The sequence below is a fragment of the Stenella coeruleoalba genome, assembly GCF_951394435.1.
Source record: "Stenella coeruleoalba genome assembly, chromosome: 12".
Taxonomy (NCBI): Eukaryota; Metazoa; Chordata; class Mammalia; order Artiodactyla; family Delphinidae; genus Stenella; species Stenella coeruleoalba.
Genome location: NC_137158.1, coordinates 88,812,540 through 88,826,568, shown reverse-complemented (window position 1 = coordinate 88,826,568; position 14,029 = coordinate 88,812,540). Strand labels below are relative to the sequence as shown.

Sequence of the window (14,029 nt, the reverse complement as noted above, 5' to 3'; positions counted from 1 at the left end):
AAGTCTGGAGGGGGTTGTTCTGATCCAAAGGATGTTAAATGGAATCATTGGTAAAACCTGCACTGGACCTGAACATTAGGTGGTAATTATGAATCAAACCAGTTTCCTGATTTAATGATCGAATTTGGTTAAAATAATACCTTTGTGTAGGAAACACACACTAAGATATTTGGGGCAATAAATATTGCACTGGGACGTGTTTGAGAAAAAGTAAATTGTGATCTCCCTGTCTCATACAATAAACAAAAAGCCATTCTACGTGGATTGTAGATCTAAATAAGAAAGGTAAAATAATAAAGTTTCTAGAAGCAGCTTTAAATAATATCTTCAAGAGCCTGAATTTCCTGAAGCAAAAAGTTCTTTAAAATGTGGCACAAACGGGATCAGTGATAAATAAGACTCCATAAAAATGAAGAACCTCTGCTCTCCAAAGGACACCATTAAGAGAGCCATAGATGAGGGGAAGAGAGATAACCAATAAAGGGATCATATCCAATCTCTCCCGCTCTCTAAATCTCTCTTTGGAACAAAATGTAAGGAGGAATCATAACTTTTTTTACTTAAAAAAAGCAGCACCAGCAACCTTCAATACCCTCATTATATAGTTGAGAAAACTGAAGGCAAAAGAGGTTGGAACTGAGGCTGCTTAAGTCTCAGTCTCATGCTTTTTCTCAATATTAGACAAGACAAGTACAGACAACCAAGGAAAACACAAAAGAAACATAAAATAACCCGAAAAACTCAATGATACAAACACTCAAGAAAGTAGGAATCAAAAGGAACTTCCTCATTCTGATAAAAGTCATCTAAAGAAAAACCTGCAGCTAACATCATACTCAATAGTTAAAGGCTGAATGCTCCTCCCTCCACCCCAAGAACAGGAAAAAGGCAAGGATACCTGTTCTCATCACTTCTATTCAACATGTACTGGAAGTTCTAGGCAGAGCAATAAGGCAAGAAAAAGAATTTAGATGCATCCAAATACAAAAGTAAGAAGTGAAAATATCTATTTCCAGATGACGTGATCTTGAAAATTTTTTTAAATGCAAAGGAATCCACTAAAAATCCATTAGAACTAATAAAAAAATTCAACAAGTTTGCTTAGATCAATATACAAAAATCAGTTACTTATTTCTACACACTAGCAATGAACATTCTGAAAATGAAACTGAAAAACATTTCCATTTACAATAATTTGAAAAAGAATAAAATGTTTAGAAATAAATTTAACAAAAGAAGTGCAAGATTTGTACACTGAAAACTACAGAACACTGTTAATTGAAGAAGGCCTAAACAAATGGAAAACATCCCACGTTTATAGTTCAGACATCTCAACATTAAGGCAGCAATACTTCTCCAATCAATTGACAGATTCCTCTGCAATCTCCATCAAAATGCCAGCTGGCTTCTTTGCAGAAATTGACAAGCTGATCTTAAAATTCATGTGGAAATGCAAGGGAGCCTGAATTGCCAAAACAGTCTTGAAAAAGAACTGAGTTGGATGACTCACATTTCCTGACTTTAAAACGTAGCACAAAGCTACAGTAACCAAAACGATATGGAATTGGCATAAGGATAGACATATACACCAGTGAAATAGATTTGAGAATCCAGAAATTGATTTTTCTGAATCAACTGATTTTCAGCAAATGTCCCAAGACAATTTAATGGGGAAAGAATTGTCTTTGCAACCAATGGTTCTGGGAAAACTGAATACCCACACGTTTAAAAATGAAGTTGGACCCCTACCTCACATCATGTACAAAAATTAACTAAAAACAGATCAAAGACTTAAACGTAAGCACTAAAACTCTTTTTAAAATCTTAGAAAAAAACACAGAAGGAATCTTTGACCTTGGAGTAGGCAATGGTTTCTTAGATATGACACCAAAAGTACAGGCAACAAAAGAAAACTAGATAAATTGGACTTAATCAAAATTAAAAACGTTTTGCTGCAAAGTACACTATCAAGAAAGTGAAAGGATACCCCACAGAGTGAACAAAATATTCGCAAATCATATACCTGATAATGGAATTGTATCTAGAATACATAAAGAATATTTACATCTCAATCATAAAAAGACAACCCAGTTTCAATAAATAGGCAAACGATCTGAACAGACATTTCTCTAAAGAAGACACACAAATAGCCAATAAGTGCATGGAAAGATACCAGCGTCACTTGCCATCAGGGAAACGGAAATCAAATCACAATGGGATACCCCTTCCCACATACTGGAATGGCTGAGACCAAGAAGACGAACGCTGGTGACGGCGTGGAGCATTTGGAGGGTTCATGCGGTGCTGGTGGGAACGTGAAACGGTGCAGCCACTTTGGGAAGCAGTCTGGCTGTTCCTCAAAAGATTAAATACAGAAGTTACCTATGAGCCAGCAATTCCACTCTTAGGTAAACACCCAAGAGAAATGAAAACATGCTTCTACACAAAAACTTGTACATGAACAGCCATAGCAGTAGCGCTATTCATAATGGCCAGAAAGTGGAAACACGCCGTTAAGGAATAAATGGATAAATAAAAACGGGTCCTGCCATACAAGGGAACATTATTTAGCAATAAAAAGGAGTGACGTACTGATACCTGCTACAACGTGGATGAACCTTGAAAGTACACTCAGTAAACGAAGCCGGTCCTGAAAGGCCACCTATCGTGTGATTCTATAAAACCTCCCAAACAGGCAGCTTAGCGCTGGGTGCAGCGGGGAAATGGAGGGTGACCGCTAAGGGGCACAGAGCTTCTTTGGGGGGCGGTAAAAATGTTACAAAATGGATTGCGGTGGTAGTTGCACAACTTGGTGAGTATGCAGTACTAAGGGACCATTGGACGGTGCGTGTTAAATAGGGGAAGCAAATGGTATGTGAATTATAGCTCAGTAAAGCTATTATTATTAAAAAAAAAAAAAAAGACAAGCTGAGGTTTCCAGGAAAAGTGGAGTTTTTTCAAAGTGCTAGTGAGTTCATAATGGTAACACAGTCCTTACAATGGGGAGCTATCCAATAATTTACCTTAAAAACATTGCTTCTAACCTGAACAAGACCTTTCTCCGTGTTTGGTCCACTTTCGCCCCTTCACCCGCGCCCACCCGGCTCCTCCTTCCTTCGGGTCCCCTCCAAGGGTCACCGCGCGCCTTCCGGGCGCCCCGGAGCGCGCGGCCCGGGTCCCCAAGGGCGTGGGGCTCCGCCGACGGGGCGGGCCCGGGGGCGGCCGCTGTGACCCCGGGGCGTGTGCAGACACCGCCTCCTCTGCCACCGATAGGTCCCACACCGCCTCGGCGACCCGCGGGCCGGGGGCGGGGAGAGGCGGCGCGGAGGCCGCGCGCACCGCCCGGCGCCGCTCGGAGGCCGGGGAGGCTTCGGGCAGCCGCGCAGGTCGAACGCGGGATGTGGGCGCCGGGCGGCCCGCCGGGGCCCGCGGGCTGGGACCGCCGCAGGGTGGGCGCCAGGCTGCGCGCGGCCCTCGCGGGGCTGCACGAGCTGCAGGGGCTCCGCGCCAGGCAACAAGCGCGCGTGTGGGGCGCCCTGGCCGTGCAGCCCCCGCCCGGGCCCGCCGCCCCCCGCGGCCCCCGCGCACACGAGCTACGGCTGGAGGCGGCGCTGGCGGCGCTGCAGGAGCAGCTGGTAAGGAGCGCGTGCGGGGGTCGCGGGGCCGCTCCGGGCGCGCGGGGCCGCGGGGACCCGGTCCACCCGGCAGGCAACAGGCGGACGGGCCAACCGACCGATGGGGGGGCACCCTCGGCGATTTCGAAGGACGCAGCTCGGTCCCGAATGAGAGGGACGCGGAGGCCCGAGGCGCGAGGCTAGGCATCCGGGCCCTGAAAGCAGCCCGGCCGGGCCGCCCGCGCCGAGCCGCGCATCGGGGCTGCGCCCGGCTCTGCCTACTTCCCGGCGCAGACCGACTTTAGGATGTACTCCTGTTGGTTGGAGTTTTGCTGATAAGAACGCATTAAATCGGTTTCCCCTGCTGGGGGCTACTAGGGATCCTGGTGTCCTGCGCCCGGTGCCAGCCTCTCCCTGCTGCGTGGGTCTGGGGACAGCAGTGCCAGGGTGCCAAGTGTCCCCCGAATTGTCCCCAGTGATGTGCTCAGGTTGAGCTCTGGGGTTGTGTCACTGTAATGAGATGGTGGGGAGAGCGTGTACCCGATGAGGGCCTCTCCGACTTTAAAATGTAACCTGACCTATGAAAAGAGGTGTGTCCTCTGAACGCAGAGGCGGTGGAACCCCGCTGGGCCTCCTGGGCCTGCTTTCCCACCGGGCTTCTCCCCCCTGGGCTCCTCCAAACGCGGGTCCGTTTTGTACCACTGAAGACACTCCTCAGGTGATTGCCTCAGTTATTTATCCAATGTATGGTTTCACCTCATGTATTGGAAAAAACTCAAGAGTTTTTGCAGGGTTGCAGTGTTTTCTAAAGGAAAAATTAGAAGGCTGCATAGAAAGATGTCTATTTGGTAGAGCTGACTGTAGTACTCCAACGGGAATGTCTTTTAAATGAGAAATTAAATCTGCCCTGTTTGAAGGCTGCTGTCTTTACAAAGTAGCCTGGATGAAGCTGCTGCTTTGCTACCAGCTTAGCGCAGTCGTGTCAATGATTTGTTAGCTGCTTCTGGATTAGAGAATCAGGAAGCTCAGCGTCTTAAGATGTGTCCCAGGACTCCCGCGAGCTTCCCACATGGCAAGGGGGGGCCCTAACTGCGCAGCCTCTCCTCCTGTGATTCCGCGGCTGCTAGCAAAGGAGGGAGCTAGTTACCGAGTGGAACTTCCATAGGCTTCTCACCCCCCATCTTATCCAGTCACAGCTGCAGGTTTAGCTTACCTGTGTGTGTGTGGGTGTGTGTGTGCGTGCGTCCTACCTTCAACTGGAGCTCGGAGGGGCACACAGAGCCTGCAAAGATGCATGACGTGCGTGTGGCAGGAAGGAGCGTTGCGATGCTGCTGTGAGTTGTTCTGTCGGGGGAGCCAGAACCCAGTTGATGATTAACTCGGCTTAAGTAATGTACAGACCAGGCTTGTGAGTCCTCAGCCTCTAATTACGGGGAGGCTTTTGGGCGAGAAGATCAAACAGGTTTTTTTGTTTTATTTATTTATTTTTTAATGTGGGGACCAGAAGGAACACGCACCCTTTGTCTTGAAACTTTGTTCTTGGCACAGATTATGTGATCAAAAGAGAAGAAGAATTGAATGTGTGTGACACCAGCCCGGCGATTAACACGTTCACATTTTTCTTACAGAGAAAAAAGTAGGAGTGATCCTAGTTCTATGATGCAGGGTACAATCAAAAGGCCTTCATCTCCAGCCCCAGGTCCACACTTCAGTAACTCCCGGCTAATCGGGGCCCCTCCTACCCACACCCCGGGGTTAACCGGGGCATGGGTCACCATTCAGGTGTGGAGACAGGAAGAACTTTTATCTGACCCAGATAAAAGTTTTGTCCCACAGACATTCCCAAGTGAGAATGAGCTTGAGCATTTTGGAGGGGGGGGGGGGGATTTAAACTGCAATTAGGAGAAGTCATCACATTAACACTTACCAGAACGAACGAGCTACACCGTTTTAATTGCCGCGTCTACAGTCACAACAGGAAGCGCGCAGTAGGTACTTAGTATTTGTTGAATAAATAAATGAGCGAGTTTTACTGCTGTAACAAAGTGGAAGATGATTTCAGTATTTACTATCTCCACGTTCTGCATTTCTAAGCTAATGTAACCCCCATGACCTCTGACCAAAGCAGCCCTTACTGTTTGGCCGGTCCTGTGCTCACCTGTCTGTGCCTTCCAGGGAGGTTGTCATTCCCCGAGAAGAGGCTGCCATTCCCATTTATGTAAGCGTTACGTTCCCAGCAACACTGACTTGGAAAGATTTGGATACCCCAGAGGAGCCCGGAAGCTCCATCTCCCACCAGGAGGCGCCAGCGGTCACCCCAGGTGGGATGTGAGGAAAGGCTCTGGGGACCTGCAGGGAAACTGGTGCTGGAGAATCTGCTGGTGGTTGTTTTGCTGGTCACGGCTTGCCCTGACCCTGAGTGGCAGCATCTCCTCCTCCCTGGCAGGTGCCGGCATTAAGCACTGCAGGAAATGAGGGTCTGACTCTGCAGCTGTAATCACGACGTCTGGTGTTTTCCTTGGACCGACCATGCTTGCTCCGTGACCTCTCAGGGGAACGAACTCGCTCAGGGTCACAGAGGAGGGGGAGGCATCCACGGGGCTGGACAAGGCTTCCTTCTGCGGCACTCGTGCTCGTTATGCCCCAGGCTAATCTGTGACCCTGGCCCTTTGAAGGACCTCTTTTCAAGCTAGGGAGTAACATTTACCCACCCACAGGGCACTTGCAGTGCCGTGGAACTCATGCGGAAAATGCTTCCTGTGCGTGTTCTCAGCTTTCAAGGAAAGAACAGAGGTGTTTTAGATGCCATCTCTGTATCCTGAACTTTGGGACGTTTTTCATTTTTGTCCTCTCAATCTGCCGTAAAGGTTGAGAAGGCTGGAAAGCCGAATTGTAGATGGGGAGCAAAAGGGCAAAGCAGGTGGAAATCGCATCAGTCTTCCATGGCGTGTAAAGTCCGCATCTCGAAGAAAGGGCTAAGCCAGATACTTGTTTTGAATGGCATTCCCTGGGTAGAAGTTCTCAAACTTCTGTGGTCATAAAAAATTGGTCCCAGGGAAGCTTGTCAAAATGCAGATTCCCAGGAGTGCTCTAGAGTCTGAGTTAACAGGTGTGGCAGGGAGCCCTGGGGTCTGCACGGATGCCCCGGGGCTCCCATCTCCTGGGAACCGGGCTGTGCTTTCCCTTACACCGGACCCCCTGCCCCTCGCCCAGGTTCAGGGGATTCAGACAGGATGTGCTGCCCTGCCGCTGAGCCTGGAGGCCTGCGGTGAGTAGGGAGGGCTGGTGGCCACACAGACTGGCTCGCTGCTCTGGAGGGAACCCGTGTGACATCGCTGTAACACATTTTCCCTGCAGAAATACATGGAAGTCGATGCTGTGTGCCTGGCTCCGCAGTGGGGTATGCTCAGTCCTGGTGCCGTGAGGAACCTCTGACTTAGCACAGAGTTAGAGACCGAGGAGTTAGTGAAAAGCGGAGACATAAAAACCCCCAGCGAGGGACGGGGGAAGGGTTACGGAGGACAGTGCCAATCCTGGGTGACAAAGCCCTGTCGCCATGCAGCGGGGTCCTGGGGACGCACCCGGGGGTCTGCGTGGCTGTGCCCCTCAACACTAGTCAGAAGCCACCAGCTGTAGGCCGGGCTGGGCAAACATTAATCACAAAGCAATTATTCCAGCACAAACACGCCAGGGTCAGTTTTCCGGGGGGGAGGGGGATTGGAGAGGGAGGAGAGAAGCCAACTATGGAATCCAGAGAGGTCCCCCTTCAGAAGAAAGAGGACATCGTGATTTGGAAGAGAAGGGGTCAAAATCCATGTTTATAAACGTCGAAGCGTGGTCAAACAGAGGAACTGAACTCTCCGCCAGTACCGTGGTCTCATTTTACGACATTAGAAGAAAAGTCATTTGCAGTAAAAATTCCCGCCGTTTGTCTGAGCGTTTTTTACTTGGGTAGTGATGGGCCGGGAGCCCACCTTTGCTGCCCCCGCCGCTCCGGCTGTCAGGTAGTGCCGACCTGGGGAGCGTTTCCCTTTGTGAAAACGTGCCAGGATGTTGAGGCTGCTCTGGGTGGTCCTGGGTGTGTACGGTTTGATTAAATTCTGGTTTTCTGCAGTGTTATGTTTACAGATACTATTACCTGAGGCTGGGAGACTCTCTTGCTACAAGACTTGGAGGTTGTTCTGAGACCCTTGCACTGGGTCCAGAGGAAAGTGGATTTGGGTGTGGTGGTCTGCCACTCACCAGGTGCTGGGCCCTCGGCCCCTACCCCTGGTGGTATGGGAACAGTCTGCGCCAACGTAGTTCTCCCGTAAGAATCAAGTTACCGCCACCTGCTTCCCCCTTGGACTGACTTCTCAGATTATTGAAGCTACTGAAGTAATTCCTCATTTCCTATATAAGAATTTGAAACACAATTGATCATTTTCTCAAACAGGGTGACCGGCATAATCGCATTCATTAATTATTTGCCTTAAACTTAATTGCTAATCAAAACAAGAAATTGAGGTAGTGGACCTTGAAAACAAGGTGAAGTTTTATCCCTGAAGGCAGGAAGTCAGCATTTATGCAACAGTGTTGTTTTACAGACGTATGATTCACGTGTGTGTGTGTGTGTGTGTGTGTATTGTGAGCGTTAGCCACATGCGTGTGCTGTGTGTATATTACATGATTTACACACACGGATATGGGTGGTCGACACTCACAGTAACCCGTTTTACAGCCAGGGAAGCTGAGGCCTGGAGACGCTAGAGCCTCGGAGGACAGAGTTGAGATGTGGACCCTAAGACCAGAAAGACCCTGCCTCCTGGGGCAGGTGTTCAGGCTGCGCTGATCCCAGGCGCTGGGCTCTCTCCTCCTGCAGCGTCCCTCCCGCTTCGCTGAAAGCCCTGCAGAACCGTAACCGGTCAAAATGCCACCTGTGGTATGGGAGCTAAGACGCTGCAGAGCAGGGCCTTTTTCTCTCCTGGGGACTTTCCTGTCCCCCTGAAGAGCCGACAGCTCAGCCCCCCCAGGTGCCGTGGACGGGCTGCGGGGAAGGAACGTGGTGATACGGGCACCAAACGCGAGGTCCACGAGGCGCGAGCCCGGGAAAGTAGACTCTTACGTAGAAAACGACATTGAAAATATTATCGGTGGCTCCTGCCAGAGGGGGTGTCCTTGGCTGCTTTTGGTCCTCATTCCACTCTCATAAGCTGTATTACTCCGTATTCTTATAAAGAAATGTCTAATGGAAAATTGCTGGCAAAGAAAAGTCTGCACTTGGGAAGACATGCTGGAGGCGGGAGGGGTCCTAGAGACGGTGTCCGGCCTGAGGAAGGGGGAGCTGTCAGGTGGGAGCTGGCCTGTGGGTTTGCGGAGTGAAGTTGTATGTGTGCTGTAGCTTCACGTGGAGCCTCCAGTTTCCACCTCTGTACACAGAGCAGTTTTATGTCTCCCTGTTTTCCTTCTGAGAACCGTTTAAGACTTCAGGACGTCGGCCTGAAAACCCACTTGGACCAGCTGGACCAGCAGATCAGCGAGCTGCAGCTGGACGTGCGCAGAACCTCCAGCGAGGCCCCGGACAGCGACAGCAGGCCCAGCTCGGGTATGGCGTCCACTCGGGCCCTGGACCACCTGTCCCTCACCCCAGGGCGCGGCACTGCCCGGCAGGGCTGACAGGGTGAACCCGCCTCTGTGCTCAGGCCACCGGAGGGTCAGGAGCTGTATGCGCGCCTGGAAGAGCACGTTATTGGAGAATACTGAAGACGAGATACTTTTAATACTTTTATTTAAATGCGCTTGGGAAAACGGGGAGAGAGAGGGAGAGAGTGGGTGTGTACATACTCGTTGTTTAATTGGAAAAATATTGCTTTTGATGGAAAAACCCCATGAGCTTCTCGCCTGCCTCTGGCTAAGACAGATTCTGTTTATGTTGAGCCAGCATGGAGATTGTAAATAATAACTTTTATGTGACAGCAAAAGTTTTTTTTTTTTTAAGTCTGCAGTCTAAAATCAGTACAGTCTCCTCTCCTGCGGCCCTGTGCACCCTCCTTTCAAGGTCACGTAGCGATGGTTAGGGTCGTTCTGACCTTCATGGTCCTGGGCACATGGGCTTTCTCTCCAGATTCCAGGCTCAGACAGCAGCTCAGACGGCAAACCCAGGAGACCAGCGTCTTCCCAAGTACAGTGTTCTCTGCCGTGTCTTTCTCTTCTTTTCAGTTTGCAAAATCCTGTCACAGTCTGGGTTGTCAATCATGTAGCAGGGCCGGGCCGGGGGACCTCCCCAAACGCTGCCCCTTCTCTGGTGGCTGCCTCAGATGAGCTTGGCGGGCACGAGGAGGGGCGGGGGAGGATGCCAGCCTCCCTCTTCCGGGGCTGGAAGCCGGAGGTCACACAGGGGGACGTGAGCCACTCGCCCAGGAGAGGGATGAGCAGGTGGTGGGCAACAGGAGACACTGGTGGGGAGGCGTCCTTGGCATTCTGGCCCCGGGCACCTCCCCGGCCCGGGCCCCTCCCCGCCCCCGGGCCCACTTCCCTGAGACCCCCAGCCCCTCAGCGCGAGCCCCCCAGACCACACCGACAGCCTCTGCGCCCCTGTGCAGGCTTCTACGAGCTGAGCGACGGCGGGTCCTGTTCCCTGTCCACCTCCTGCACGTCTGTGTGCAGCGACTGCGTGTCCTCTCTGGGCGCTGTGCTGCCTGCCGCCCCGAAGGCCAGGCCCAGCGCGGGGGACTGCCGGCCCCGGTCAGCAGATGAGACCACGGTGTGTGGGGTCCCCCTGGCTGCGTGGGAACCCCAGGCCAGTGAGGGGGGCACCGGCCAGCTGCTGCAAGGCGAGTCCCGGCCCCGCCCAGTGTCCACAGGTAAGGGGAGGTGGGAGCAGGGGCGGCGCCAAGCCCTATACACGGAGGGGTGCGGTCCCCGAGCCCCATACACGGAGGGGTGCGGTCCCCGAGCCCCATACAAGGAGGGGGGCAGTCCCCGAGCCCTATACATGGAGGGGTGCGGTCCCCGAGCCCCATACAAGGAAGGGGGTGGTTCCCGAGTCTCATATTTTCTGTGGGCTTTTTTGGGTTTTGGATGGAGGTAGGCATCAAACGCCCACCTGTGTTCCTTGTAGCAGGGCTGTTGCAATAAAAGGCTTCTCGTCTTACTTAAAATGAACATCCGTTCACACCCTTCCACGGCCCTCGTGGCCACTGCCGGGGACTAGGGTGGGAGCAGCGCTGCAAGTGGGCGTTGAGAGAGTTCACTTCACACGCAGTTTCCCCCCACTGGCCAGGGAACAGCCTTTCTTTTCCTTCCGAGTGTCCCAAAAGGAAAAGATGCATCTTATTCCTTATGCTGGACCTGGGCCGCTAGGGTCCGTGGGCTGTCTTTCTTGCACATCTGTGAATGCCTCAGGGAAGGTCTGTTCCGAGCCCTTGTCCCGATGGCCGTGTGGTCACCGGCGCCCCATCTCCCTCGGCGTCCTACGCACCTTCAGTGAACAAGGGCAGGAACTGAACGTTAGGGTCTAGGACTCGCCTTCTAGGCTGTGACTGGAAGGAACGTGATGGGAGCCGGGTGATGGGGCGTGTACAGCAGACACCAGCGTGTCCAGGCGTGGAACGTGCAAGGCCGGGGCCTCGTCCTGCGCGGGGGGAGGGCCTCGTGCCCCAGGATTGTGCTTGCTTCTTCCCTTATTTATGTTTTGTTCTTTTTCTCCTTCCCAGGTGACCTTGAAAGAGCCCTGCCGGCTGAAGTGGGGCTCCAGAAAGCCAGGGCACACCCCAAGGCCACTTCCTTCCTCTGCCACGGCATGGACCCCAAGTACCAGTGTGACCTGGTGTCCAAGGGGGGCAGGGAGGTGTACCCGTACCCCAGCCCCCTGCACGCCGTGGCTTTGCAGAGCCCCCTCTTTACTCTGACCAAGGAGACCGCACCGAGCGATGGCCACTTGCCCCCCAGTCAGCCCCTCCCTGGCACCACGGGTCCGAGCCCCATTCGGACTGGACTGGGCCTCGAGGCTGGCCCAGCCAGCGCCTACATAGAGAGGCTGCTGCGACTGCAGGGCCGAGGGCCCCCTGCGAGGGGCAGTGTGGTTGAGCGTGGACCCCCAGGACGGGAGGCGTCCCTATCCCCGCAGGGGCTCGGGGTCCGGGGGGCGGACAGTGAAGGTGGCCTGGAGAAGCCGGTGTGCGCCCGGGGGAGAGCGGAGGTGGGAGGGGAGGCCCAGAGCGGGGCCGCCCGTGGGGACAGCCTCGAGCAGCCGGGGCCTGTGCCCCTTGTACGCACCCTGCACCCCAGCGGCCGTCCAGAGGAGGGCCCCAGACCCTCGCGCAGCTGCGTGCGCCGGGAGGCCCGTCCAGGCTCCCCACGGCTGGGCTGTGGCCAGGCCCCTGCTCCCTGCTTGCAGGGTCAGCAGCCAGCTCTCCATGGCTGGACGGGCAGAGGCAGGTCGCCGGGCGGGGGGGCGGGGGGGGAGGGCCCCCCTCGGGCCCCTGGACACTGTGTCCGCCCGCACTTTGCTGCCAGAGGAGCTCTCCCTGTGGGGCCCCCCAAGGCCAAGCCTGTGAAGATCAAGAGGGGGGCCAGCGACAAGGCGCTGAGGCTTGGGGGGCCGCAGCTTCAGTGGGGCGCCCTCGGGGGCCCCCAGCCGCCCCCTGAGTCGGGAGGTGGTCTCAGGAGGCCCCTCCTGGCCAGGGCGGCGCCCGGCCGGTCCTGCTCTGAGTCCAGCCTCTACCCCATGTCTGTCTTCGTCCCCCTGCTGGTGGCCCGACCAGAGGGTCACCAGGTGTCAGCTCAGGCCTTGTTCCCCTTGGAAGCAGCCCCGCTGGTGGCAAGCAGAGGGGAGGCCCGGAGGAAGCAGCGCAGGTGGCAGTCCTCCGTAGAGATCTCAGCCCGGGCCCGCCCGGACCCCAGCCTGGGGCCCCATAGGCCGGCGGCCCGGAGAGGGGGTGGCCCGCGGCCCGTGTGCACCAGACCCAGGCCCAGGCTGCCCCGCCAGGATGCCCGAGCCCGGAGCGGGTCGGACGGCTCGGAGCGCTCGGCCGAGTGCGCGTCCCTCTTGCGCTCCACCGTCGCGGAGAGCAGCGGGGACGAGGCCAGCGACCACACGGCCAACCGCTTCGGGGACGCGGAGTCCAGTGGCAGCACCTCGGAGGGCAGCGGCCAGGGCGGGGGACGCTCCAGCCAGCGGGCCCCGGCCAGCTCCAGGCCCCCTCTGCCGCCGGTGCCCAGGCTGTGCCGTGTCAAGGCCTCCAAGGCCCTGAAGAAGAGGCTCCGCAGGTTCCAGCCGGCTGCTCTGAAGGTCATGACCATGGTGTGAGGTCGCGGGGCGACAGCAGGGCCTGTCCGGGCCCGGGAGCCACAGACACAAAGGGACCTTTCGTGGCTGAGGACGGGTCCAGCCTCGCACGGTGTTAGACGTGCAGGTCTGTGTCATCTGGACACTTTGCTTGCTCCCCGAAGCTGCCCTTCAAAAGGAGTCCCCTCAGAGGAGATGATGGGCCCGTCCCTGGTGCATCGCCCCCCAGGTTAGGCTGTGACTTTGCGCACGTCACCCCACCTTGGCCCCAGTGGAGACCTTCACCCAGAACTCTGGGACTGCAGATTCGTCGGGGCGCTGGCCTCCCAGCTGCCTGTGCCGTGAGCCCCGTGCTTGCTTCCCTCCATCCTGTTCCACTTGGGCTGGGCGCTCGGTGTACCCCAGCCTGTTGAACAGTTTCCCCCCAAAAGCGTTCCCTTTAAGAAATGGTCGCAGGACTGCGCTGTGGAAACTGGGTTGGACTCTGAATCCAGGTCAAACCCTCAACATGAATAAACAGCCGATTATGCCTTTGTCTTTGCAAGTCAGTCTTTCCCTTTTAGCTTCCCTGCCCTCAGGAACGTAGTAGGTGCTCAGCAAACCCTAATCCTTCCCCATCATGTGGACACTCTTTCACCCGAGGTGGGAAAATGCATTTCACATGAGTACGCTCCACACTCTTCCCAACACTCCTGAATTGAGCATAAAAATGCTTTGGAAAAGAAACCCTTTTATGGTGTTTATTTTTCAAAGGGAATTTCCCTCAACTTTTCAGGAAGGTAGGATTTTCAGGGAAGCTGCCTGCGGAGAGCAGCATCTTCAGTTCGTGAAGCAGTTTTATCCTGAATTATTCAAAGCTGCTTCTGAGGGCCTGGAGGTGGAGAGAAGGCATGGGGGAGGTGGGGAACGTCTTCCCCAGTAGCCCACGTGGGGCTCTGGCCCGCCACAGCCCCACCCTGGGGCTAAATGCACCGTTGGTAGGAACTGTTGAAGGAAAACGGTAAGAAAACAGGCTAAAATGGTAGTAGATCTTGTACTAGACATTCGACATTCATGTAACGAACAGCTAGTTTCAGGACGCACTTCAGGGATTCACACTTTAAAAAGATTAACATTTTAGAACAAAGAAGTCCACCTGTTTGACCTG

At 54.2% G+C, this 14,029-nt stretch overlaps 1 protein-coding gene across 1 annotated transcript; it reads left to right on the top strand.

Annotated features, from left to right (window-relative positions):
• The first annotated feature begins 2,755 nt into the window (after window positions 1–2,755).
• On the top strand, window positions 2,756–13,490 carry DACT2 (dishevelled binding antagonist of beta catenin 2). The gene is made up of 4 exons (XM_079939484.1): window positions 2,756–3,635; window positions 9,066–9,198; window positions 10,196–10,456; window positions 11,309–13,490. The coding sequence occupies exons 1-4, from the start codon at window positions 3,000–3,002 to the stop codon at window positions 12,901–12,903; spliced, it is 2,625 nt and encodes an 874-aa protein (XP_079795610.1). The 5' UTR covers window positions 2,756–2,999; the 3' UTR covers window positions 12,904–13,490.
• The last annotated feature ends 539 nt before the right edge of the window (window positions 13,491–14,029 follow it).